The sequence below is a fragment of the Fundulus heteroclitus genome, chromosome 11, assembly GCF_011125445.2.
Source record: "Fundulus heteroclitus isolate FHET01 chromosome 11, MU-UCD_Fhet_4.1, whole genome shotgun sequence".
Classification (NCBI taxonomy): domain Eukaryota; kingdom Metazoa; phylum Chordata; class Actinopteri; order Cyprinodontiformes; family Fundulidae; genus Fundulus; species Fundulus heteroclitus.
In genome coordinates this window covers 36,281,996-36,309,672 of record NC_046371.1, presented here as the reverse complement: position 1 = coordinate 36,309,672, position 27,677 = coordinate 36,281,996, and the positions used below count along the sequence as shown (strand labels likewise).

Below are 27,677 nucleotides of genomic sequence, written 5' to 3'. Positions count from 1 at the left end.
TGAACTATAATACAATTCATTGTGATTTATGATCAGTACATGGTTGAGTCAAATTTCCCCAATAACTGCTGTGAACCAATGACTAATGATGAAATGATGAAATGACAACATTTATAGGTTAACTCAAAAATCCTACCAAATTATGTCCACCTGCCCAAAGCAGTCTACCCGCAAAATAAAAATTAAAACCGCCCAACTGGGCAGAAAACCGCCTAATCTGACAACACTGGTTGCTATCAGCTATCAACAACCGTCAATGGAACAAGCTGGGGCAGGTGATTTGTCCAGGGATCCAAAAGCTAAAAAATTCAAATTAAAGATGCACCAATCTGATAATATGTGGCCACTTTCCAACTACTGAGTTTTTTCAAAGCCCAAACCTGCTAACGCCGATTTTACTTGTTTCTGACCATGACCTGAAAGCACTAACATATGGTGTGTTGACTGATCGGAACAAGATTACATTTTCAGCTTTCTGTTTGGTCACCAGTTTATTTTTTGGTACATCTTTCATTAAAAGTCATTCTCTTGAAGGCATGAATGAGACACACGTGGTCTTTCTGTACCCTATAGATTCAGAGTGAAATGAGTGAAGAGCTGACCCAGTTTCGCTATATAAGCAGAGATCAAGCATTCAATGGGGAAAAATCATTTAAAAACATTTAAATGACCATCCAGCTCTAGGTGAATGCAAAGTGAATGACTTCTTACTACAGGAAAAAAAAGCTTATCAGTCAGATGTCTGGTTCAAAATGCAAAACCTGAATTTAGCCAATCAGTTATTTTGTGGTTTTCTTCTTTCTTACATCCAGGCCTGTTGGATATGTGGCTTTACCGCTCACTCAGTCCCTTTTTCTGACTCCAGTCATGCGTATTTCTTTTGTCATTTAAACTCACACAGAAAGCAGACATCCGCTACCTGACCTAGAGCTGTAGAAGCCTGCAGATCATTAAATGTTGTGGTGACGACCTGGGCTGGTGTTCTACTGAGGAATTATATATTTTTTCTTTTAGAAAAGGCACATATACAGCTATATTATGTATTATATATTTGGTAATGTACCTTCTTATCTCAGATAGCCAGGAGCGGAGGAATTATACTCACTGTAATGCTCACAAAGCACTCACAGTGGATTTCATTCAACATGTATGAAAGAGATAATCATGACCCCAGAACAGTCAGAAGAGCTTCATTATGCATTCATGTGACATTTTACGTGCGGGTGCCCCAGATCTTGTAGATGACGAGCTTAGTGGTCCTCTCGAAACCAGAGGAGGAAAAGCCTTGGGGAGACAAAGTAGTACACAGGGAGAAAAAACAACAGAATACCAGCAAGGATTAAAGCAATCTAATTTCTAGCTTTTGCTTTCTTTGAACTAGACTTCAAGTTTTTTTGCCTTATTCTTTCAGATTCTCTCCAATACTTAACAGTGCTTATCACTGCTTGTACTATTTTTGTTAAAATGTTAAGTGTAATGACGTTGGATCTGGTGAAGGATTTGTTCTTCCATCTCATTCTTAAAAGCAGCACACTTAATCCTTTCTTTAAAAGGAAACAGTATGTGATTGCTCAATCACTAAGTGAGTTAATACTGATGAAAAATGTTGCAGGCGGGAATTATATCAGTTTTAAAAGCTGTTTTCTGGCAAAGGAACAGTTTCAGAAGTGTGTCTGCAGTGAATTAAATGATTGACGTCTGTGGTTCCACCTGTCCTCTAGATTTCAGTTTGAAGCAAAGGGAAAAATATTTGTGGTGTTACCTATTCCAGCATGCTACAGCAACAAACTGTCCGTATTTTATCGGTTTTAGCTGATAAAATCATTAGTCGTTTTGTTTAAAGGGCAAATATCAGAATTTTAATCTAGAAATGTAAAAATCTCAAAGGTGGGAAACTTTAATAAATCACAGTTTTTCAAAGGAAGAGACTTTTGAAGCTCCATGTTCTAACACAATAAGCCCCTTTTCCATTGCCTATCAAAAGCCTGGGGCTTTGCAAATCAAGGGGAGCATTTCCATACACATTTACCCAACTAATTTCACTTTCCCCGGGTTTTACTCTCCCGGGCCTTTGGTCCCCCGACCAACCCAGCATTTCTCGGCTTTCTCGGGGCTTTTTGAGGGTGCGAGGTTGCGCACAGTAATAAAAACTGTCCACCACAAGGGGGGAGGTTTAAAAACCTATCAATTTTCTAATCTTAATTTATCACAAAAAGTTGTTTTAGGATGATTTTAGGCAAGTAAGTACACCTCCAAACTTCATCTGTGCAGTCAGTTCATCAGGATTATGAGCCAACTTTAATTCTACTCAGACTTGTCGGGTGTGTCAGAGACCCGCTGACAGGCGAGCCTGGCCGAGTCCAGCTCCGCCGATGCGACCCGATTACTTGGCCAGACTGTGATTTCCCGTGATTTCGTCATGGCTGAAAAGTCACTATAAAGCGTTTGCTAAGTTAGTTGGGGATATCTGCGCATAACAGATATGAAATGTGAAAATCTTGGCTGGATGTTTTCGGCGACTTGGATCAATTAAAAACGAATTCACCACTGTGTGTGTGTGTGTGTGTGTGTGTGTGTGTGTGTGTGTGTGTGCACAGAGCAGGCTCGCTTTCTGTGGCAGAGAAAGAGCTGCTCATTGCGTATAGCCTTTAACTTACATAAAAATAATTCTGTTGTGATCAAAGGTTTGCATTACTGTACTTAAATACCGTCTCCATTGAACTTGCTGTGGCAAAGAAAAATTGCTCTTAAAGCATATAGCCATGTTATGTGCTTTAGTAAAAGATCAGTGCTGTTTCCCCTCCACTTCTGTTACACACCCCAACTCCCCTCCCACAGTCCCCACACAGTCCAGCCAGAAAGAAGCTGTGCTTTATTTTCATTTATTTCCACCAACAGGAGTAGAATAGAGTGGAGTCTGGTGGTGAGAAATAGAGTTGGGGGTTGAGGAGATGTAACACCATCACGTTGTCCTTCTGTTGTTTGACTGCTGTCTTCTTGTCACCATGCGCTGGACTGGAGTGGTACTGCAGTTTTTTATCACAAGGTCCCATAGGTGATTGGGATGTTTTACATAAATGACCCCAAGCAGTTGGAAACACGAAAACCCAAAAGAAAACCCAAATCACATTTTCCACATCATGTTATTACATCAAAGTCGTAACCACTCCTGCTTAGAACTACCAGTAATAATTAGCTGCAGTAGCAACTAGGTGATTTCTCAGTCTCTGAGCAAAATAAACAACAAATGTTATATTTATATCTGACAGAGCTGCTCTAAAATGTTATTGGTAGGAACATCCCCCTCTTTGAAAGTTATTTTTGCTGAGTGGGTGAATTTGGTGGAGCTCTGCTCTTTTTTTATGTTGAAGGTCTAATCTTCTTAGGCCAGCTTGGTTAATTAACTAAAAATGTTTCTTATTAAAGCTACTGCTGTGTAACTTTATAAGCGTATTGCAACCTACTTTATTAGAAATCCATGATCTCAACTAGATTATTTATGTTATATTAAGCTGTACCAGACCAAAGAAGAGGCTTACAGCATTGGGGAATGGGCCCTGTACAAGCAAGCAAGGGACAAACTGATAAAGGAGATCAGAGCAGCTAAAAGAAGCTACAGCTAATGACCCTGCTGCAGTTTGAAGGCCCTTGAACACCATCTTCGAGAACACTGTGTCCACTGAGGACCATCTCAGGTGCCTAGAAACCACTCTTCTCAGGACCTGAGATGGCCCTCACACACAGACACTGTTTTAAAGAAGGTCCAGCAGAGACTGGACTTTCAGCAGAAACTCAAAAAGTGCAAACTTCCACGCGAGCTGGTGCTCATCTTCTATACTGCAACTATTTAGTCTGTCACTGTGTTGTTTAGCTCATCCACAAAAACAGGACCGGTCCAAACTACAACAAACAATTATGTCAGCAGAGAAGATCATCAGCGCTGACCTTCCCTCCATCCAGGACTTTTACAGTTCTAGGGTCAGGAAAATGGCAGCTAACATCTTTACATACCTCACACACAAACTACAGAGCACTATTTGCTAAAACCACCCACCAAAAGAGGCGGCTTATCTCCCAGACTGTCTCTCTGATGAACAGCTTTTCTCTTTTTCTCTATATGTTACAATAGAGAAAAAAACACACATGTAAATACTGCTCTTTGTATATTTATACACAATGACTGTATGCTGTGAGTGCTGTAAGTTCGGATTTATAATAAATACATAAAGTCACCTTACCGTTTGCTTGTACTGCTCAGCAACAGGTAAATCTAAATACATTTATCCTGGACAGTCACACTAAGATAATATCTGTCCATATGGTTAAAAGTGTACTTTACAACAAAATCTCCCAAAGTTTTCTAAACCTCCATAGAGACAGTAAGTGAACTGTAACTTCCAAATGGATTCTAAAGATCTTTTAATACCGCTTTTTCAAATATTTGTCGTTCTTCAAATGACTCCTTTTTTTTTTTTAAAAAACAACCACATCTATTATTAAAAATATTAAAAAACTGTCTTGTTACTGTCTTATATTGTGTTAAAAGCTTTGAAATTAAACATATTTGTTGGTAAATATAGTTTAGGATCACAGACTGCAACCATACGTATTGAATAATTTTTTTTACAAAATCGACCAAAGCAGAAATAGTGTTACAATAAGAGTTATAATTAAACCTTTAATACATACAACTGCCCCCCTCCCAACATGACCATAATCTCGAGTATGACACCAAAGTGGCTAGAGCGGGCTGTGAATATGGAGCAAGGAAGTGCAGAGAAGTAAATACAGGAGATAAGATCATCTGGGACAAAGATTATTACCAGACGCTAACAGCCATGCTTAAATCTGTCCACTGGTACGTGACTCAGCCTGGACTCATGTTAACACCACATCTGAGCAGATCATGACAGATGGATCTAAAAGCCATCTGCAAACCAAGATAAACTTACTGAAGGGATGCAAACCATATGCCATGCGTTGAAGATTACAACATAACTTGTCATTAGAAAGTTAGCGCAGACCTCAGACTTACACAGCCTTTTCTGCTTTACCAGAAATAGCAACATAGTCATGCAAAAGGATTTTTTTCTGTCTCTTTTGAAGAAGACTTAAACAGCCTGACCTTTCGAACATAACAATAACAGGCAACTGGTTTTTATGTTGTTTTCCTCTGCAACTGACATTTGGTATATTGTTCGGATTTCATTTTTATAGGTAATGAACCTTGATACGTGAAATACATTTAACGTAAGGGTCCTATTAACATTTATATTTAGAAGTCAAAAAGGGGCTGAAAATCTACAGACCAAAAATCTGAATAAGTAAAGTCAAGGCAATATGGAGGCATTGCTATGTGCACACTGTGGATTCCCCATTAGTTATCTCAGTATTTCATCAAAACCCAGTAAGGTTAAACTAACAGCAAAAACAGGCAGCTACACCCGGTTTGTTAAATATTAGCAGGTGTAGCCTCTGGCTCTGAGAGTTAACACGTACTTGACATTAGGGATGACTTGGTTGATCTAAAAGACAAAATGACAAATTCAAATGACTTCCAGCTCTGCATTTTGTAGCATTACATCAAAACTGTGTTAGGAAGCTCTCCCATTCTTGGAACTCATAATTCTCAGAGAAATAATTAAATGCAAACCAGGAGCCTTATGAGGCATCCAGCCAAGCTTAGCTGTCATTTAACAGCCTTCATCCATCCAACACAATCTTGTTATCCAAATCTCACATCTCAGATCTCTGGACAAAAGCCCAAATGTTTGAGTCTGCATAGATTTTTCAAGTGCTGGAAAAATCCAATTGAGCCTAGCTGTCCAGTGCTTGTTTTAGCACCGTAATAATGAGATTTTTGCAAGACTGAGTTAAATTAGATCATTATATAACTAACAAACATTTTGTGAACAGGCCTTATACTATTTGACAGGCCAGACACCTGTACAGGTTTGAAGCTGCAGGTTCTACGGTCATTACCATCCAAAACTGTGCTGAGAAATTTCTTCTACAGACCATCATGGACGGTGTATAGTGCATGCAGCTTCAGCCACAACGTTTAGATCAAGAAATGTAAAGGCACATTTTGTTCATTTTTTTTAATTATCTTACTCAGGTGCACGATTCTTTTAATCTGAGTATGCTGTTTTAATAACTGTACAGTATTATTTTCAAATGTTGTAAATTTGCCCTTACTCAGCAGTCTCTTATTGTTGTTTTGTTTTTCATTTTAATAGTTTTACCTTTGTGTGTATCTGCATTCTTCCAATTTGCTTGACAGGTTAGTGTAGAACACCAACATTTCCATGCTGAGGGAAAATTTAATTAAATTCAAAAATACTTTATTAATCCCAAAGTGAAATTAAAGGCTCGGGTAACTCATAGGGGTCTCTTCACGGAGTTGTTGTAGATGCTGATGGCTGCAGGCAGGAAGGCTCTCCTGTAGCGGTCTGCTGTACAGCGGGTCTGGAGAAGCCTCTGTCTGATGAAGAGGATGCTGAGGATTGTCTATAATGTTCTTCATTTTTTGAAGAATCCTTGCACAGTTATCTCTAGAGGTTCTAGAAGCGTCCCCGGAATAGATCCTGCTTTCTTTATAAATTTGTTGAACTTCTTTAAGTTTGTTGTTCTGTTGCTGCTACCCCAACAAATGATGGTAAAGGAGATTACACTCTCCACAACAGACATATAGAAGATCTGCAGAATCTTGCTGCAAACCCTGAAGGACCTAAGCTCTCCTGGGAAGTACAGTCTGCTCTGTCCTTTCTTGTAGACACAGTTGTGTCTCCAGTCCAGGTTGTTGTCCAGATGAGGACAGGAGGCTGGTCCATTAGTGCGCTCAGAATCACCAAGAGCTAAACCCGCTAAAGGCGTTGGAGATAACCTGGTAACTTCAGTAGAACCCAACATATTCTACCCCCGCACCATCCGAAATAATATCCAACAGAGACTTTAATTCCTGCAGTAACTTTGTTTTCTAATTCATGATATGTAGCCTATTTTGATGGACAGAACACTGAGAGGTGCTGTTCACTTCTGGTGGGTCAGAGAGAGAGAAAGTCCAAGGTCTCTCTCTCTCACTCTGTGTGTGTGTGTGTGTGTGTGTGTGTGTGTGTGTGTGTGTGTGTGTGTGTGTGTGTGTGTGTGTGTGTGTGTGTGTGTGTGTGTGTGTGTGTGTGTGTGTGTGAGAGAGAGAGAGAGAGAAGATGGGCTTTTAAAACTAAGGTGAATATCCAAAGCTCTAATGTTGTGGTGGCATTCTGCTGAGGGATGTTTTACTGTCAGTCATCACTGTTCATTATACTTAGTGGATGGAATAATAAAAAATGGTTTATCTTTTCAGCACAGTTGGGTGTTTTAATAGGATCGTGATCACAAACACACATCAAAAACATTTGTTTATTTCATGGTTCTGGATAAACAAAGTTGCTGAGATTAGGTTTCTGGAATGACCCCATGACCTCAACCTGATTGGAAATATATGCACTGCTTAAAAGTGAGAGATCAGTTAAGGAGATCAACTATTTTAAATAGACTTTAACAACCCTGCCCAAAAACAGTAGTCAATGCCCAGTCACATTGTGCAAAAAGCTTGTTGTGGTCCAAAGAATCCATGTTGATCAGATGAAAATGCTATGGGACATTTAACCAAATATTAGCAAGGATGTATATATCTATGCATTATCGAAATCATTTGGATCAAACTCAAGCATCTTGTTTTTTCAAATCATTGAAAATGTGTTTTATTTAATCATGCCACCATGAAAAAGAACAGGGTCAAGTTTCTCAGTAAAGCCCAAACTAAAAATTATGTCAATGCCAATTAAGAGTACCACTCAGTCCTGATAGGTCAAGTAATCTTTTAATTTTATCAACATGTAACATCTTGCAGTCCCTATATATATATATATATATATATATATATATATATATATATATATATATATATATATATATATATATATATATATATATATATATGTGTAAATAAAAAATCAAAAGAAAAATTAAAAACTGAAACACCATTTACATTGTTTTCAGATTTTTCTCAGCAAGAGCAGTCACATGTGATCAGAAACAAACTTTTTGGTTGACTGAAAGTAATTTTAAATCTGAATCTGCCAGGGTGTATAAAGGTAACTGTTATATGTAAAACAACTGATCACAACTGTGGGCCTTTCACAGCACAGAAACACTCCTTTCGTGGCATGGATTCAGGTTTCCTCCAAGGTCAAACAGCAATCAGACATTTTTACAGCTTCAGAAAAGCAGAAACTGTAGGCTATACAGAGATATTATGACATTTTAGCAATGCTATTACAGATTTATTAGTTGTGCTCATTTGGGTGAGAAAGCAGCTACTTAACAATCAGTTCCTGTTTCATTAATTTTGATGACTGCTAACAGTTGGCAGGGACATGTGTCCTTTTCCTCGGCCATCCCGTCATTAGCTTCCTCCATCCAGTCCTGCGGGGAACGATGAGACTCGCCATGGCCATCTGTCTGAGTGTTTAAGAAAGCCATTCAATGTCAGACCTCAATGCAGTCATTTTTATCCTTGTCTACAAATTCAGGCTGCGTCCCTCCTAAGCCCTGCTGCCTGGGGCTTCTTCCTCACTTTGATTAAAGAACTAATCTGTCCTTCTGGGTGCCTGAGAGGGAGAGAAGGTGGTCTCACCTTGGGCGATTCCTCAAAACTCTTAATTTGACCGCCTTTAGTAGCCACTTCCTTTTAGTGTTTTTTTTTTTTTTTTGTTTTTTTTTGCCTTTTAGTGTTTTCAAACAGCAGTTCCTGGTGTTCTCCACCGTTACTCTTTGGGGCCACAGGGGGCTGGTGACTCAGCTTCGCCCAAGGCACCCCTGGCTCGATGGGCTTTAAAGGATGTTGTGTCCTGATTGAATCACTTATTCGATACGGTGATGGTTGACAGCCAGAGATTTCACGGCCCATAGCTTGCTGTCATCTTGCCTGAACACCTTGCCGCATGTACCATATTTCCAACACTTTTTTAATCGTTTCTTAAGCAGAATTTAGTGACAGTCCATTCTGTGCTCAGCGAAAACTTCAGCAGGAAGCCTCAGCTATACTAAAACCTAAATTCTGTTGTTTTATGCAAACTAAATATAGAAATTGTAATTTAAAACCAAAGAGCTAATCTGGAGGGTATTGTTTCACACACTCTATGCAACAGCTCAACACGAACCCCTTCAGTATATGAGGTTTGTGAAATAACTTTAAGCCTAGAACTTAAAAATATACCAGTTGTATTCCTCAGGGAAAAATGTAATTGAAGTCTGAAGACAAGAAGAATGCATATGCTGCTCTGTAGACAGGAACTGGTATTTCTAAAGAGGGCTTTAATGTCTCAGCTGAGTGGCGGATGATGCAGCAAAGATAACATCAAAGACTGAATTCAGGCGACATTTTACACGGGGCCTTAATCTTGTCAGAACATCATATTAGCCTGTCAAAGAATATTATTTGTTACTTCTTTCTTTCTGCATGGGCAGTTTCTGTTCCAGTAAAAGTGCATAGATTCTAAGTAATTGGGATTAAGAATAACTGGAATATTGGGAAGATAATTACCTCTTGTCAGTCATAAATGACAGATATTGCAGGTATTAGGGCTCACAGTACAGGCTGTACAATTATTATGATTGAGTTATGACATAAAGGCTGCTTTGGCCTCATAAGTCTGCAGCGCAACTAACTGTGTATGTTTGAGTGCGTGTCAGAGAAAGAGACTCGAGTCTGTGACTTAGCCTTGAGGTCTTTGTCTGAAACTTTATTTCATGTAATCAAGAGTGAATTAATCCATAAGTGTAGATCATATCCAGTAAGTGCTCAGTGTTGTCCCATTTCACAGTTACCATGGTAATGTTGCACACAGTACATATGGGTGTTGGGTAAAGTCCTGTAAACAGTACTGACCAGTAAAAGGAGTTTACAAGTCTGTCAGCTGCTACCATCGAGCAGCTTTTACGTTAAGTAAGACACAGACCTTAGTTCTGACAGAGATGCACATATTCTCCAGTAAAACTGACCTTTATTCACTAATATGAACCAGTTTGTTCACCATTCATAACAACCTGTTCATTGTTTTATGTAGGATCATAATATTGGTTACAAGAATGCCTCTTAAACTTATCTTTGGGTCATTTAATATAAAAAATAAACTTATCTCACCACTAAAGTTAATTTATCAGTGGTGAGGGACACCAGACAGATGAGTGTGTTTGTACGTTCTAAAACTTTTGGCTATTTAGCATCTTGTTTTATAGCAACTACTGTTCTGGATCAGTTCAGATTGAAGTAATTTGGATTCAGGGCGGGCTGAATTATTTTGTCCTTTCATTCTTAACAAAAACAATCTCCTTAGGGCTTTTAAAAAAGAAAATACTCAGATGACTCTGCAGTCGTTGGATGCATCAGAGATGGGCAGGAAGCTGAGTGCAGGAAGCTGGTGGACTGCTTTGTTGCCTGGTGTGAAACAGTCCTCTCATCTTGAATGTGAACAAAACAAAGTAGATAATTATGGAGGTGGTGGAGGAGTATAAATACCTCTGTTCACCTACAGAACAGATTAGAATAGAGACACAACACTGAAGCTGCATACTACAAGGAACAGAGCAGACTGTACTTCTTGAGGAAGCTTCAGTCCTTCAGCGTTTGCAGCAGGAAGCTGCAGATCTTCTATGAGCCTGGGCTGGAGAGGGCAATCTCTTCTGCCATCATCTATTGGGGTAGTCGTACCGTAGCCAGCGGCTTCAAAAAGCTCAACAATCTGAAAAGAAGGTCGGTTCTGTTCTGCGGACTGTTTTAGTCGGAGGCCCACAAGGGTTGATACTACAACTGGTAGCCTGCAGGGCGCAGAGATACTGTGGGAGATTACCCAGTAAAGCTTTGTAGATCAACACAAACTAATGATGTTGCACTTAATGATGTCCTGCCAACCAGCTCACATATAGCACAGTGGTGAGTGAGAGATTTTGCATTGAAATAAACGCATGATAGACTGCAGGGAGTCTTTTCAAAGATAATGATGCTTAATCCCTGAATATTATATCACCATAATCTATCACCGATAGAATCATTAGAAATATGTCGGTTCTATACACTTTTCAATAAAAATTAAACATTCTGTTATGGTCTTCTTAAGCCAAGTTTCAGAAACCACCAATACATCAATATTCATTGTGTGCCCAGATTCTGAACCTATTTTAGGAACAGGGGGTCTAACATTTAAATGTAAAAAACCCAAATGTGTTCTACTTTTACACTCATTTGAAGTTGAGAGACAGTGGATAGAGGTAGTAGGCCCTGCATTAGGCTGAGCATTTCCAGATATCAATAAAAGTAGAATTTTACATCACAGTTTGTGGTTACAGGATGATGACTTGTAAGAACCTCCATTACCTACAAACTGTAGAAGAAAGTGGTCTGAAATGGTAAAATAGTCCTTTAACATTGTTAGGTTTGGAGGTCACTGAAGTCTCTCTATTTGCTCCTGTGAATAACAAGTCTTTAGCTGATAAAGTTGGTTTGAAGTTTAGCTCTGAAGGATATTATCTGCATTGAAGCAAACTATGTCTATTAGCACCATTGTTCACTTTCATTTCCACTAAACTACAAGTACAACTTGTTGGCTTATTGTTTTGGTCCATATTGTAGGATAACTGGAAAGAGATGTAAAGGTCTTTAAAGTGAAAAGCAAAACGTTCAGGATAGTATCCAACCGTCCAGGTTTAGAGCGCTCTGGTGATAAAGACATCTGGTCAGAAAGCTTTGTCCAAAAATACCTGACAGACTGGAGATGTCCTTAAAAAGTTCTCATAGATGTTAAAATTTTCTAAAATATCATATGTGAGACCCGCAAAAACTTTATTTGGCTGCCATCTTGGACTGGGTGTGCGCACACATGCCGAGCCACATAAAATAAAGGACATTACAGACAACCTTGAGCATCCTCTTCAAGAAACTGTCATAAAACAACAACATGGAGTACAATAACATTTACCTTTCCTTTTGGACAAAACAAAAATTTCTGAGATTTGAAATAAATCCACATATAATCAATCTCCTATGTTCTCTATATGTCTCAGCTAAGGGGTAGGTTTATGAAACAATAGCCTATAATTCCAAAAGGCAGATTTGCTTCAAAACAATGCTAAGCTTCACTAAAAAGCCCCTAAACCTTATAGGTTGATATTGATTTTAATTTGTTAACATCACTGTTAGTCCAAGTATACGTCTAAATGAACAAAACAAGGAATTTATGGGAGGAAAAGTTTTGGAATGACCGAACCACAGCCCAGAACTAAATCTGACAGAAAATATGGGATTATGTGAGGAGAGCTGTGGACAGGATTGTGTGTCTCCCTACCAGAGTGCGTAAATATTACCAGGTCAAGATGTATGGAAACTTGTGTAAAACAAATTAGGTCAATCGTTTTAACTTATTTCAACTTAATTCTGTTCTGTTCTCCTGTATTAATTTAGTGGTACTGCACAAAAATGTCACTGTTTTAGAGAAACTAATGGATCCCATTGTGAGGAAATGTAGAGAGCCAGACAACGTTGGACTGCCAAACCCTGCCACTCTTTAAAAAATATTGTGATTTCGCACACTTCAGCCTGACTGAATGCCATTTCTTTTTTAAATTTTGAAACATGCAGGAACATACATCGGCTGCTTCCTGCATAACGCTAGTGACCGAGCCCTGGGTGGAACCATGCTGTATGACCTGCGCAAAATGACCAGCTCCCTGTGTCAGGACACCTGCTCCGAAAGGTAATCTGCTACTGGCCGGCTCCTGTGAATGGGACCACAGAGCGCCCGTTGTCTGAGGGAAGCTTTGGATCCCTGTCTCACCATGAATGGCTCCTGTGTCTTCAGCCAATGGAGAGCCAGGTGTCTGGGGGAGTTTAAAAGACGAGGGATGGGAAGAGCCAGGGGAGAGTGTGGACTGGTGGCTCGATCCGTTGCCGTGGAAAGCCTAATGAGCTGACCACAGCAGTTGGAGCAAATATAGCGCTCTTTAGAAATAAGCTCTTTCTGAAGCTCAGCTTTGAAAATTAGCCAAGGGGGTCAGTGTGAGCGACGCTGCATGACCTTCAAACAGACCTGCAAGGAAATGTGAAGAGGCAGGTGGAATCCTTCAAAGCCAGCTCAAGGAATGACCTCTTTGAATTATTCTTTTTCCTAAATCACAGCAGAGGAGCAGTGTAGCCGCACAGAGCCTGAGCAGCAGAGAGCTTGTGAGAGTTAGAGTTGTTGCTTGCATCCCAGGACAGTCAAGACCCGGTGTCCACGTGGGGAGCAGTCAGGCTCGTTACCTGAGCGGGCCAATTACTGAGATGAGCTAAAGTAAAAAAGTCAGGGCAATTTACGAGGAAGCTTCAAAGGACACACATGAAAAGGTCAGTTTTCATGAGGGCTCTGCTTTCCCAAGGAAGAAGGATGAAAGCAGAACGATGGCGATGAGTCACCAGGGCTCAGATATGTAAAGTGCAGATCAGAGGTGACTGCAGTTCATGCAGAAGAGGACATTACGCAGTCAGACGAGAACATGAGCAGCAGCAAAGACAACCATCTCTGGGGATCTGATATATATAATGCAGGAAAGTTTGAATTAAATGATAAGTGTGAAATCTTACCTAATGTTCTCCTGTGGGACGGCTCAGCCTGAGGGAAGAGTCTGAAGTTATGAAACGCCTTTGGCTAGGGAAATAACTGTGCTTCCGTGTGTGTGTGTGTGTGTGTGTGTGTGTGTGTGTGTGTGTGTGTGTGTGTGTGTGTGTGTGTGTGTGTGTGTGTGTGTGTGTGTGTGTGTGTGTGTGTGTGTGTGTGTGTGTGTGTGTGTGTGTGTGTGCGGCGGTTAGTGGATACCAGTTTGCAGGCTTGGAGTATGGAGCCGAGTGTCACTGTGGGAACCGGATCAGCAGCCCGCAGGCTCCAGAGGAAGACTGCAGTCTGGTGTGCCGGGGCGAGAGGGGGTCTCCCTGTGGCGGCGTGGGCCGTCTCTCCATTTACAAGGTGGAGGAGCAGCTGCCAGGTCACAGAAAATGTGAGCCAACTCCCCTCGGGGAACACAGCACTTTGCTATTTATATAGGCGAGAGGAGAAATAACAGGACCATTTCAATTCTATAACTAAGAGGGAAAAAAAATCTGAACAGGGAATCAGATTGCTGTAATGAAAACATATGCAGCATATCTGGTCTTAAAAATTCAATTAGCTTCAAATTCCTTAGTGCAACATGTTCCTTTATTTTTCTATTCAGTTGACTCGAGCCTCAAAGATTTCAAAGTTCATTATATAGTTATTGCATATACAGAATATTCATTCCTTACACATATTTTAGCAGTGTGTTCTTTATTATTGATAAAAATAGTCTTTAAAATCTTTAACTTCCACCCGAGCACTTAATTCATCCAGGCCAGAGCTGGCTGCTGAATGGGATTCAGTGTGTAAATCTGTTGCCCCCCCCCCCCATCCTCCCCTTCCCTCGATAATGATGTGTAAAACACCTTAAAAAGAAATTCAGCTTTTCTTGCAGCAGCATCATTTTCCTATAAAAGATTTGGGAAAGGGTACATGTACTCCTTAGGGAAAACATCCCACTTTAAAAAATAAGTGTTTTACCAAAATCCCCCCGACACAGTTATTGGATGTCTCCACTGTCAATACTTTTGCAGGAACTCTTTTGCAACTAGGACAGTCTGCTCTTTCTACATCATCTAAAGTTATGCAGCTCAGCCCACAGGGTTTCTAGAGGATTCAGTCTGAGGACTGAGATAAAGCATTTCTTGTTTGTCTTGGCCATAAGTTTTGAGTCATTTTCCTGTTGACTCTGTGATAACCCATTTTCAGTTTATTGGCAGCTCTTGGTATTTCAGCCAGTTCACAATGCCATGCGCTCTAACAAGGTTTCCAGGCACTTTGGAATAGAAACAGGCTGAAAGCTTCACAGATTCTCTACCATACTTGCCAGTCGGCCATAGCAACCAGCTTCAGTGCCAGTAGGGTTTTACAATGTCCACACACTTTTTCTGGCATCACCTCTAAACAACCACTTGGCATGTAGATAATATCTAATGGTTGTTGTAGAGCCTTGATGACCCAGACCCGGCATGCCACTCTTTGCTGTGGCTGTCTAACATTGTGCTCATACACGGTAGCAAAAATAAATATGGGTCTGTCTAGTGGATAGTGGCTTATATAAATGACCATGTGTCATGTCACTCACAAAGACCCATTTCAACCTGAAAGGAATGGATCACTGATTAATACATCCAAGAACTTAACTATAAAAAAGTAGAGAATATATTTTGTGACATTATTATGTAATCGGTTCCAGTTGTTGCACCACCAGGGGTTTTATTGAAAGGAATAATTTTACATAGCATTATATTGGGTCGCGTGGTGAGGCAGTTGTTAGCATTGTCCCACAGCCAGAAGGTCCTGGGTTCAAATCCCGGTCTGGGGTCTTTCTGCATGTAGTTAGGTATGAGTGTGTGCGTGTATGCTTGTTTGTCTCTGTGTTGTCCTGGAATGGACTGGCAACCTCTCTCCCAATGACTGCTGGAGATGGGCACTAGCCTCCTCATGACCCTGTGTAGATAAGCAGGTATAGATGATGGATGGTATGATATTTTTCCACAGTGAGTAAATGTACTCACGTTCCCAGCTGGGTTTTTCTAAATTTCTCAGTGTGAGAGCATGCTGCTGTAACAGAGGATTCACTGCTTCTAAGCCTTTTTACTCATCTTTAGCAGTGGGGCCAACAAGATGGTCCATCAAGTCTGCTCTTGATGTTTTGGCTGTTCTGTGCACCACTTACCAGAAGCCCATAGATGAACAAACCCGGCTAACGTACAGTGTCTTTCAGACATAGGATGAGAGATTGGCTCTCCTCCCCTTCCAGTAAGTTTTGCAGTATGATGTGGGTCCACAACATGTTTACTCTGAGGTGTGGTCATTATGTCATATCTCTCAAATGTTTTCTGTTGCACCCCCCCCCCCTTACAACAAAATGGGTAAAAAAAATCACTTTTACTGTTTTCTCTCAGTGCTTTTAAGTCATCGCTCTGAAGATTGTCTAAAATAACTTTTACATTTTAAAACGATTAAAAGCATATTACAACGGTTTCCAAAAACCAGAATTTTTCATCATCGCCACATTTTAGTATATATATTATTTTAAGAACGATATAAAAGGGTTTTTTAGACTGATTCATACCTACAGTCAAAACAAAAGATGAAGCTAAACACATTATGTTCTCTCTCTGGAAAGACGGCACGTTACTTTTAGCTAGCCATGAATCATATATAATGGGGGGCCCAAATGAAAAAAATTAGCAGAAAAACATTTGTTTACTATCACATTGCGGTTATTTAGTGCACTTTCTTCACATTTAATATATATTTTTCACATGTAGTGGTAAATGGTAAATATAAAATATATTACTACATCTTATATATCTATATAAATGGCATGTTTATATCTAAATCATAAATATATATCTAAATATAGTATATCTTATATCTAAATCCTAAATCAATTTTTAAGAAGCCCATTTTTTCACAAGCAAACCTCTAGATGACTATTTAGGTTGTAGATACTGATGTCATCATGTATAATACAGCAACTACTTTCTCACCTCTTTTATCTTTTCTAGAGTGTATATTCATGTATTCCTGTGACTTTTTCAGACTCTTTTAAAATGTTTATTATTGAGAGCATTTTCTGTAAATAATATGAAAATTCCTCTTTACTATGTTCTTTATACATTTATTCACTTTTTATCCATGATTATTTCATATTTTTCCTTATTATTATTTATTGATCCTGAATAAAATTACATTGATAAAGTCGTCCCTTTAACCCGTCGGACCGCTGAGACTAATTAATTTCCCTCCATGAGGATGTCGATGTTTATCTTATCTACATATTAATAAGTGTATGATTGTTAAAGAAGGTTATATGCTCATTTCTTCCACATTTAGGTGGATCAGCCAATCAGGTCTCTGTGTTTCTGTCATCTTCCCTGCTTCAGACACTTCTAGACTCGTTAAAAGTCCTCCTCTCTACTCGTAGTATTTTCTTCTCACGTTAGGAGCTCTCTTAAGGCCCAGGGTGCTTTGTAAATAACTTTTATCTTTCATAAATAAAATTCTAAGAAAAATCTTAGAATTCGATAGATTCTATGATTTGTCCTAAAATTACATCTCTAAGCGCTACTGTTACTTTTCGAATTCTTTGTGAATATGAGCACTGAACCTTACAAGTCACCTCAACAAACCTCATAACTTCATGCAACCTTTTTTATATAGTGTTATTTCTTGTACCAGGCACAACATTTTGCTTCTTTTTTCCCCTTTTCCACTTTGAGTGTGAGATTGACTTTTGACAACATGGTATCATAAGTGTTTTTCTTATATCAAAAAAAAACTTAAAATGTATTGAAAAGTCTTTCATCTAGCTGCATAGTATAGGTTTTAACTGTGTGTGGCAGTTCAACATGCACAGATTAAAAAAATATATATATTAAAATATTCTCTAGACATCCTGTTAGACATCTCAGCCTGCAGTGAGGCTGAACATGTCAGCATTTTTTACCTTGCTGTGTAGGTGACAGGGCCCTCCATCACTGCTCTGACAGTCATTATATCTGTCTGATGCACACCTGGGAAAGTCACGTTCCGGAAAGCTTTCCGTATTAGCGTGACAGCCATCTGGGAGCTGTCATCAGCCTTCTAAGCTGTGGCTACAAATGCATAAAACATCAAGCTGCTGCGATTGCTTTCCAAGCGACATTTGTAAGTGTAGTCATTATAAATGTTGCTTTCTTTTCCACTACGATGAAATGTGTTCACGAAACACTTCGAAAGACCTAAAAGTCACACATCTGCATGTGTGATGTGCTCTGAGAGCAACAGCACGGAAACAAAATGAGAGAGTCTAAAGCTCAAAATCTTTTTACGCCTACATCCTATCTATTCCCATGTGCCGCTGCAGCTAATTTCTGTTTGCAGATAAACATCATTGGTAATAAACAGCTGAGCTTGACAAAAATGGCATATTAAAACCAATAGTTTGTCTCATATCATTGGGCTTTTTAAAAAAGTAACTACAAAATAGCCAGTTTTCTTAAATCACTTTCCGAAAAATAACATATTTACACACTAAAAATAAAGACATAAGAACATTTTCTGCCCATAACTAGCCTCTTTCTGTGGATGATGAAAGACTGAGTCTCTAAACCTGGGACCATGCTTTTTAAGCTGCATGTTCGTTTTTAAAATATGTTCTCCCTCATAAAAAGAAACTCTACAGATGCAGTTATAGATGTGCATTGCCTTGCTAGAGTGATGATACTCCTTGAACTTTTTCACATTTTGTCCTGTTACCACAAACCTGTATTGGGTTTTATGCGATAGACCAAGAAGCATATAATTAAGACATGGAAGGTTTGCACATAAAGATGCTGAAAATGTAACTTCCTTTTCTTTGCAAAATTTCTCAAGATAAGTCATATTGAATGGAGCTCCGTACATCCTCCAATAACATCTGACCTGCTTCCCTGTCCTTGCTGAAGAAAAGCATGCCCACAGTATGATGCTGCCACCACCATTTTTCATGGTAGGAATGTGGTAATTTACTGTTAGATTACCAACACGCAGCAATTTACATACAGGCCAAAAAGTTCAATACTGAATTTTGCACTGCAAAATTATGCACTACATTATAGTCTATCACAGTGGTCTTCAGTTCCAGTCCTCGAGTTCCGGTGTCCTGGAGCTTTTAGATGTGTCCCTGTTTTCACACACCTGAATCAAATGGCTGAATTAGCTCCTCAGTGTGCAGTCAGGTTCTCCAGAGGTCTGCTAATGAGCTGATCAGTGGATTCAGGCGCGTTAGATCGGGGACGGATGTAACAGTTCTAGGACACCAGACCTCGAGGATCGGACCACTGTTCCACCACATTAGGATCCCAATCAAAGATATGAGGTTTGGGGTTGTTAAACAAAATGAGTTGAAATGTTTGCTTCTTCAAGGCACAACAACACAATGCCCCATGATTTGCTCCTGTAAAAATAGATTTTAGCTTTGTGAAGACATGCACTTCCTTCCTGACCTGGGCAAGGGCAGCTGTGTTAAAGAAGCATAATCACAAACACTATTAATATTCATGATCGGAAGCTTCATTCTCTCCAGAGATCAGCGGCTGAGCTGTGAATGTGCTACACAGTGCGCAGGGACTCAGTAATGCTAAGTAAAAGGAATTTCTGCAGACGCCGTTTCTCGTTCATGCTTCTGAAAGTCTGCCATGCGCTACCATCTCGTCCCAGAGAAAGAAAAGACTATTTCAGTTCCATCATTATTATTCAGCAACTTGTACACAGCTATTCATTCACCCTATTGTGTATGTTACTCTGTCTTTCCAGTCAGAAACATCCACCACCGTGGCTGCTTCAAGCTGACGAACAGCACCATTGGTACCTTCCCCATCCACTCCTTTCAGCTGAACCTGACCACACAGTCCTGCATCGAGACGTGCACTGATAAGGTCGGAATCCTAGCTCCAAAATGTACAGACGTGATGATTAATTCATTGCACGCAGCAGTCCATGGGCCGCTCTGCCTTCAAACAATGGAGGCTAGCTCAGAGGGCTACGGGATCACATGTGGGAGCACAGAGCTCTTTGAATTTTGCTGAATATTAAACCTTTAATGTGGTTTTAATGAGAATTCTCTGAGTCCTGCTCTAAAGGCTTAGTGGCTGCAGCTCCGCTGAAAAACTAAAAGAAAAAAAAGCAGCCTGGTGTTGACAGCCGTGTGATTAATTCTCATCACGTAGTGTGTGTGCAAGCATGCATAACTCGAGTAAAAAAATTCCCTGCAGCATCTTCAAGCTTCAGCACTGAAAGTTCTCACCTTCAGTAGCTGAGGAGGTGAGAAAACATCATGCAGGAAAATAAACAGTGGATTGAAGATGTGATGAGACTGACTGGAACAGAAAGCTGAAGAGAAACCTGTACCCGGAGTCAGAGGACAACATTGTACCTTGCACGAGTGTTTCTTTCACTTTTCACTTTCAGATCAAAGTCTTTTTGGGTATGTCTCTAGTAGCCTTGCACAGTCAGACAACTTTGAACATTCTTCTATGCAACATTACTCAAATGCGGTCCGACAGGATGGAGAATGTCTGTGAAGACATTCTCCATCCTGTCTTTTCTAGCCCCCAGTTGATCGAGGCAGATGAAGTTCACACTGAGCCAGGTTCTGCTGGAGGTTTTTCCTATATGGAGCAAAAGATGCACACCAGGCACATTATTTTAAGTTTCTTACGAGACATTGGTAACATTTACAGAGCATGGAAAGAGGGAAACAAGATGCAGAATGTATCATATATATCTTAAAAACACACACACTAGGGACTTCATATTCATATTGTAATTCTTTACTGTCAGGAAGTCCATAAAATGCAGTTTAAAGTCTTCAGCTGATCCAAAATGCTGCCGTAAGAGTTCTGATGAAAATCAACAAGAGGGATCATATTTCTTCAATTTTAGCTTCCCTTCATTGACTTCCTGTTAAATCAAGAACAGAATTTAAAATTCTTCTTCTAACGTATAAAGCCCTTAATAATCAAGCTCCATCATATATCAGAGCTCTGATTACCCCGTATGTTCCTAACAGAGCACTTCGCTCTCAGACTGCAGGTCTGCTGGTGGTTCCTAGAGTCTCTAAAAGTAGAATGGGAGGCAGATCCTTTAGCTATCAGGCTCCTCTCCTGTGGAACCAACTCCCAGTTTTGGTCCGTGAGGCAGACACCCCGTTTACTTTTAAGACTAAGCTTAAAACTTTCCTTTTTGACAAAGCTTATAGTTAGAGTGGCTCATGTTACCCTGAGCTACCTCTATAGTTATGCTGCTATAGGCTTAGGCTGCTGGAGGACATCAGGGTCTATTTATTTCACTCTGCTGAGTTATCCCACTGTTCTCCAATTTTGCATTGTTGTCATTTCAACTTTTAACTTTTTGTTCTTTCTCTTCATAGTAGGTACAGCTGGTCAGGTGTTCTGTTAGCTGTGACCATCCAGGGAGGCAGATCATCTGACATTACCATATAAGTTGGAAAGGGTCAATGTGAGCTTCTGTGCTTTCTTTGTCTCTGCTCTGTCTTCTCTAAGCCCCAGTGGGTGGAGGCAGATGAGCGTTCACACTGAGCCTGGTTCTGGTTCTGCTGGAGATTTTCCTTCCCGTTAAAGGGGAGTTTTCCTCTCCACTGTCGCTTCATGCATGCTCAGTATGAAGGATTGCTGCAAAGACATGGAAAATGCAGTTGACTGTCTCTGTGGCTCTACGCTTTTTCAGGAGGAGTGAATGCTGCTTGTCAAGACTTGATACAATCTACTGGGTTTCCTTAGATATTAAACCTTTTGACCAATCTATCTGTATGATATGATTGAATTTGACTTTGTAAAGTGCCTTGAGCTGATATGTATCATGAATTGGCGCTATATAAATAAAATGTAATTGAATTGAAAGTAAATTTCCAAGCCTTGCCAAAGATTTACAGTTGGATTAAGGTCTGGGCCATTCCAACACATAAATATGCTTTAACCTAAATTGGATTTCTCTCTTTGTAGCTCTGACTGTATGTTTAGGGTCACCCTCCAGTCTCTTTCCTGTATTTGGCTCTGTCCATCCTCTTATCAACTCTGACCAACATCCCTATCGAACAAAAGCATTCCCACAGCATCATTCTGCCATCACCATGTTTCATCGTGATGAAGCAGTAGTTAGGCTGATATGAGGTATCAGTTTTCTGCCTCACAAAATTCCACATGTTGGCCAAAAACTTCTGCTTTGGTCTCATCTGACCAGAGCACCTAGCTCCACATTTGGCTTTCTTCTTCCTACTCATCTGTGAAAGGTCAGATTTGTAGGTTACATAATTAATAGCTTGCATGTGTTGGGTCTGCTGTGATCCTTTGTCTTCATGATGCTGCTCTTTTCTCTAATGTTCTCTAACAAACCTCTGCAGGCAGAAACAGAAACGCTGTGGTTACCTTCAGATTAGATTACAAGATACTGGACACTGTTTACAAATTAATTTTACAAGTAGCCTTTGGTGGAGATTGCTTGGAATGGATTTTATTCAGGAGTTGGAGAGGAAAGAGGGCTGGGCACAAATCCAAGTCCTACATTTCAGATTTTTGTTTGTAAAAAACATTATCTTCCACTTTACAGTTGTGCTATACTTTGTGTCGGTCAAAACATCTCAATAGCATACATTCAGGTTTCTAACTATAATGTGACAAAATGTGGAAAACTCCAAAAGGAGTTTTTTAAATGTCATTGTGTGTAATTGTGCTTTTGGTTTTCAGGAGCTCCCCCTGGCTGTGTTGAAGAGACCCCATTGTTTTTGCACGTGGACATCATCTCTTTTCAACATCAACCAGCAGTTGGACAAGCAGCAGTGTGCAGAGAGCGATTCTCAGAACCACACAGAAAGCTCTGAGTCCACAGCCCCAGCAGAGAGTGACCATTACCAGGTGTATCACACTCCTGTGCTCGGTGAGACCCCCTCTGTCTGTTAGTCAGCTGCATGTGAGCGGAGAGGAGAGGCGTTTGCAGCTGAAGTGTTTCTGCAGTGTAACAGCTGAGTGTTTCATGCCCCTCACTGTCTGATTTGTCAGGGATTTTTGCTAATCACACAGCTCAGTTGAAGCTCAACCTCCCCTTTTATCTGAGAAGAATGGCCTGTGATAAAAGTAGTCGATACTGTAACACTGTGTCTGAACCCGGTGTTGGTTTCTTAGAGGAACACCTCTTAGTGAATGACAGAGTAGGAAATTGCACTTAAAAGCCCTTTTCCTCCATATTTCCTGAAATCTTGACTCAGATCCATTTCAGAGCTCTCACAGTCATGCTGCAGTTAGTGTCACACAATCTTTTGTGTCTAAGCTTTCCATAAAGTGACTCCATTTTAGGCTCTCAGCTTCTTCAATTGCTCTCATCTGCTGGGAACACAGCTAACAGTAAGAAGAATGAAAGAAAGCAAACTTTTCCCACAGACTCCAGGTGCAAAGAGAGGATGTTTCTGCCCCAGAGATCTTCCTCCCTGGTGGCTCTCTCCAGTTTTCCGGGGGCGGGCAACACCTGGGTCCGACACCTGATTGAGCTTGTGACCGGATACTACACTGGCAGCTTCTATTTCGATGGCAGTCTCTATAACAGAGGTAGGGAGAGCACACCTAAGGAAAAGGAGCTGTCGAAATATTTCCTTGCCGCTCTCTGGATGTGTTTGTCTGATCGATTTATTCTCTGGCACCAGGCTTCAAAGGGGAGAAGGATTACTGGAAGAGTGGCCGAAGTATCTGTGTGAAGACCCATGAAAGTGGTCAGAAAGAGATCGAGATGTTTGATTCTGCCATTCTGCTGATTCGAAACCCTTACCGCTCTTTAATAGCTGAATTCAACCGCAAGTGTGCCGGACACCTGGGCCATGCCTCAGAGGCACAGTGGGACAGCAAAGGTAACAGTGCGCCTTAAGATCGAGTGTTTTCTGCCTCTGCTGAAAGATTCTGTCGTCACTGTATAACACAGCCCTATATTCACTGTGAGGCAAGCTTTCCTGAGATCTTTTACGCCACACTCACACGTTTCAACAAAAGGTTCTGTGCTCAACAGATCAAGGACTTTGCTTTCTCAAAGAGAACAAACTGGAAAGTGTCTTGATAGAGTGAAATTAAAGTCCACTTCAGCAATAGGTGCACAGACATTCAGAGCCAATGAGCATAGATCAGTTACATGTAACCGGTGTGTAGCAGGGCACTAAACGGGTCAAAAGCTGCAGAATCTTCATTACTCTTTGTTTCTGCTCTCATATTAAACAGCTACAGCCAAATGGGTTTTAGTAGTGGTCAAAATGTTGTGCTTCTGACTTCACTGTTTGCCATTTTTTCTTGTCTGTGGTAAACTTAGGAACAACAAATAACATTTCATTTTTTAAGCACTTTTATCAGCAAATACAATACATCTATAAGAAGTCTATATTTCCTGTTTCGCTCTCTTCACATCTTCAGCAGCTCCAACATGCTGCATGTGAACCTCTGAAACAAATGTGGTCTGCTGAGGACTCGTTATTGTCTGTTTAGTGCTTGGAGTTGTTTGTAATTTACTCTCTGAGAACTGACACCAGTTTCTCTGTGAGAAAAACAAATCCGTGCACAGATCTAAAATTTCAATGTTTTTATTTTTTAATCGCTTTATCAGTTTTGCCTTGTGGCACAAAGCTCCATTATACTGGATAATGTGCTGATCAATGTTAAAACCCAAGCATTGTTCCAAGAAGTTACTCTCAGAGGATCTTTTGATCATGCTTTTTAGTAATGCCAGGTTTCTTGGGATTGGAGCACTGCTACACATTGGTTATATTAGGATGTTTCACTGTCAGACAACAACCATTCCAGGGAAATGATTTTCTAGATGTTCCAAACAATCAGAAGGAAGGTTTAGCAGAAAAGGGAACTTTGCACCACTCTTGTGCTGACCATCCTTTCTTACGGTTGATCTTCCATCTGTCCTTCAGGTTTTTCTTGGACAGAAGTGGCTTCTTTCTTCCACTGTCCCTTAGGTTATGACAGAATGCAATGCCCAGAGTCTAAAGTGGCATTATGGCCAGTCATAATCACTATGGTAAATGGTAAATGGCATGTACTTGTAAGTCTGACAACCCCAAACACTACATTCAGTCATTCACCCATTCACACACACATTCACACCCTGATGGTGGTGAGCCATGTTAGTAGCCACAGTGGCTAACATAGCTCTGCCTGGGGCAGACTGACAGAAGCAAGGCTGCCATACATCACCGCCACCACACCCTCTGACCACCACTAGCAGGCAATGCCCAAGGACACAACGACTGAGATGGTCAGAGCAGGAGATTGAACCAGCAACCTGCCAGATGAACTGCCTAAATCTTGCATCTACGTCACCCCACTAACCAGGAAATCCCTGAAACCATGTTCCCTCCTAATTCTTCCATCTGCAAGGTCCTCCAATGCATCGTTGGCGCAGCAACATGCATGAGTTACTGCTTACAGCAATTAAAGCAATTGCCTCACACCTTGTCGCAATAATCTCTTAATCTGTGTTACACATCACCCTGGCATTCATCAGGGAGAGGACTGTGATGGTAGAAAACCTGGATGAAATGTTGACTTTGACTTAGGGTTTCAGTTGGCTAGTTGGCATTTTTTTTTATCTACCCTTATCCTTATGTATAGTTGTGTGTCACCAGGGCAAGCATGAATACCACTGGGGTTTTGAATGCTTATGATAAAGTGGATCTATGAATAAAGACTGATATGGAGTGAAATTGAACACCTGAGAGGAACCATGATACAGTTTGGCTGCAATTCATCACTTTACCATCTGGATCGCCAATCTCCCCCGTCTCCAAAACGACCGAACGTCTCCGTCAGAGATGCCATGAGGACCGCAAATTTTCACATCAAGGTTTTTTTTCCTTTTCTAGAGATCCCAACTTTTGTTTGGAAAGTGATGTACGCAAGCTTCAGGCCCCGTTTTGTGCATGTGCAAGCATTATAAACGAGATCCCTGGAGAGTCTGATCAACAGAAATGTGTGAACTGTGGAGGGACTGAGGGAACAGGCTGAGGTTGAGAGAGTCCATCCATGTGAAAAGATCTCGTAGTCATTTCCCACCAGCACATTGTCCTCTCCAAGCTGCTACATGCTTTGTCTGCGTGATTATATTCACACTCACATCACTTGTATAAATAGCTTTGAGACAGTTTCAGATCACAAATTATTAATCAGAACATTGTTTAAGATCAGACTTAATCATTTTGGTCTTTCTAGACCATTTAGTCCAAACAGGATTTTAAAATTACTAATAACAAATGTTAGATGGATTGAGGATTACATTACGGTTACAATATGTGCATTTTTCATCTTATGTCCAGTTTCCTTCCTTTCTATTAATTTTGTTGGGTCTATTAAAGGAGCTATAAGTAATACTGACACCTTGTGGCTCAAATCGGTACAACAGCTTGCCAATCACAACAATCTAATATGCCGTTTTAAAACAGTGTGTCGCTGTTGTTAATTTTTACTTACACAGGACAGGGATATGTTGTTGTAGTCTGTTCTATTTCTGTTCTGCTTCTCTAAATGGCTTCCATGTTTGCAGGCAGCTGCTCTTTTGCCAAAATAAAATACCAAATGTTGCGCTCTGTGTTGGGAACCCTAAATGAGAATTTAGATTTAGATTGATTTTACAGTAAATATCTTACTCATAGAAACAAAGGTTCTAAACTGAAAGGACCCATCCACCAACTCAATGTTACCCAATCTGTCTGGAAGTTTATTAGATTCCAGGATATTTGTTCCCTGCTAATCACCAGATATTGAGCTCTTTGTTCTTGAACACTAATGTAAGAAGACATTTCTGATGAAGACACATTCAAATATAATCTAGTAATTACCAGGAAATGACCCGCTATGTTGCCTTCTTTGATCTGCAGAATGGCCAGAGTTTGTCTCCAGCTACGCCCCCTGGTGGGCCTCCCACGCCCTGAGCTGGCTGAAGTTTGGACGCCGTCTGCTGGTGGTGCATTATGAGGAGCTGCAGAAAGCCCTTCTCTCCCAGCTCCGTCTCATTGCCGCCTTCCTAAACGTCACCATCACAGAGGAAAGGCTGCTGTGCGCACAGAGCAACCAGGACGGCCATTTCAAGCGGCCAGGGGCCCAGCGGTCATCTTTTGACCCGTTCACGCCTGACATGAGGGGGATGATTGACTCCTTCATTCTTACAGTTGACCAGGCACTGCAGAGCAGGAACTTTAGCGGACTTCCACAGGAGTACCTCCCCAGATGATGGTGGGTAGACATTGAAATGACTGGTTCACCCTTGGCCTGAGAGAAGAAAGGTTTGTGGCTTATTCTCAGCAGGAAGCAGGAGTGGCTGATGTGAGGGGACCAAGTGACTCTTTAAAAAGCCAGGTCACAAAAAAGATGACAGGTCACTGAGAAATCCAGCAGAGAACAGTTGTTGAAAGCTTGAGGCCTTGACCTTTCCTCTGAAAGCAGCATAGATGACAAACACTCAGAAAAGATTTGACATGAACTGTTTACCTGAAGAAGGGTCTGGGTAAGCCATGTCCCCACTGCCACATTATGGATGTGCTTAACTCCTCTGGTTCTTATCTCCACAGTCATAAGCATATCCAGATATACTAACACAGATGATAAAGAGAGAGATTTGTGTGTTGTAGCCACTGTTTCTTGACAGAGAAAAGCCTCAGAAATGTCACATGTGATTGTACGGACTCTCAGTGGGAAATCCCATTAGCCAATCACAAGCTGTGTGTGAATTTCTATGAAGATGTCATTAAAGATTGGAAGCGAGAGCAACTGTATACACTGGCTTGATTCAATCTAACGATGCAGTGTGGGAGGTAGGCAGTATCTTCATGGGGGGTGGAGGTGGGTGGGTTGTTGCCTCTGATCTAAATGCTGATATCAGGAGATGTTGTCCATCCAGAGCGCAGAATGTAACCAGAATAGAGGCCCAAAGAAAGGAAACAGAGCCGTTCACTGTGGAACCCTGAGGAAAGAAATGAACAGTGGA

The 27,677-nt window shown here is 40.6% G+C and overlaps 1 protein-coding gene across 1 annotated transcript in view; it reads left to right on the top strand.

Moving 5' to 3' along the window:
- Positions 1–27,465, top strand: part of wscd1b (WSC domain containing 1b) — a 30,099-nt gene extending 2,634 nt beyond the window's left edge. Inside the window, exons 3-9 of the mRNA XM_012868153.3 lie at positions 12,680–12,794; positions 13,886–14,070; positions 19,455–19,576; positions 22,403–22,592; positions 23,093–23,257; positions 23,353–23,553; positions 26,572–27,465. Of these exons, the coding sequence (XP_012723607.2) occupies positions 12,680–12,794; positions 13,886–14,070; positions 19,455–19,576; positions 22,403–22,592; positions 23,093–23,257; positions 23,353–23,553; positions 26,572–26,924 (1,331 nt within the window). The 3' untranslated portion in view covers positions 26,925–27,465. The remainder of the gene's footprint in view (positions 1–12,679; positions 12,795–13,885; positions 14,071–19,454; positions 19,577–22,402; positions 22,593–23,092; positions 23,258–23,352; positions 23,554–26,571) is intronic.
- Positions 27,466–27,677: the final 212 nt, after the last annotated feature.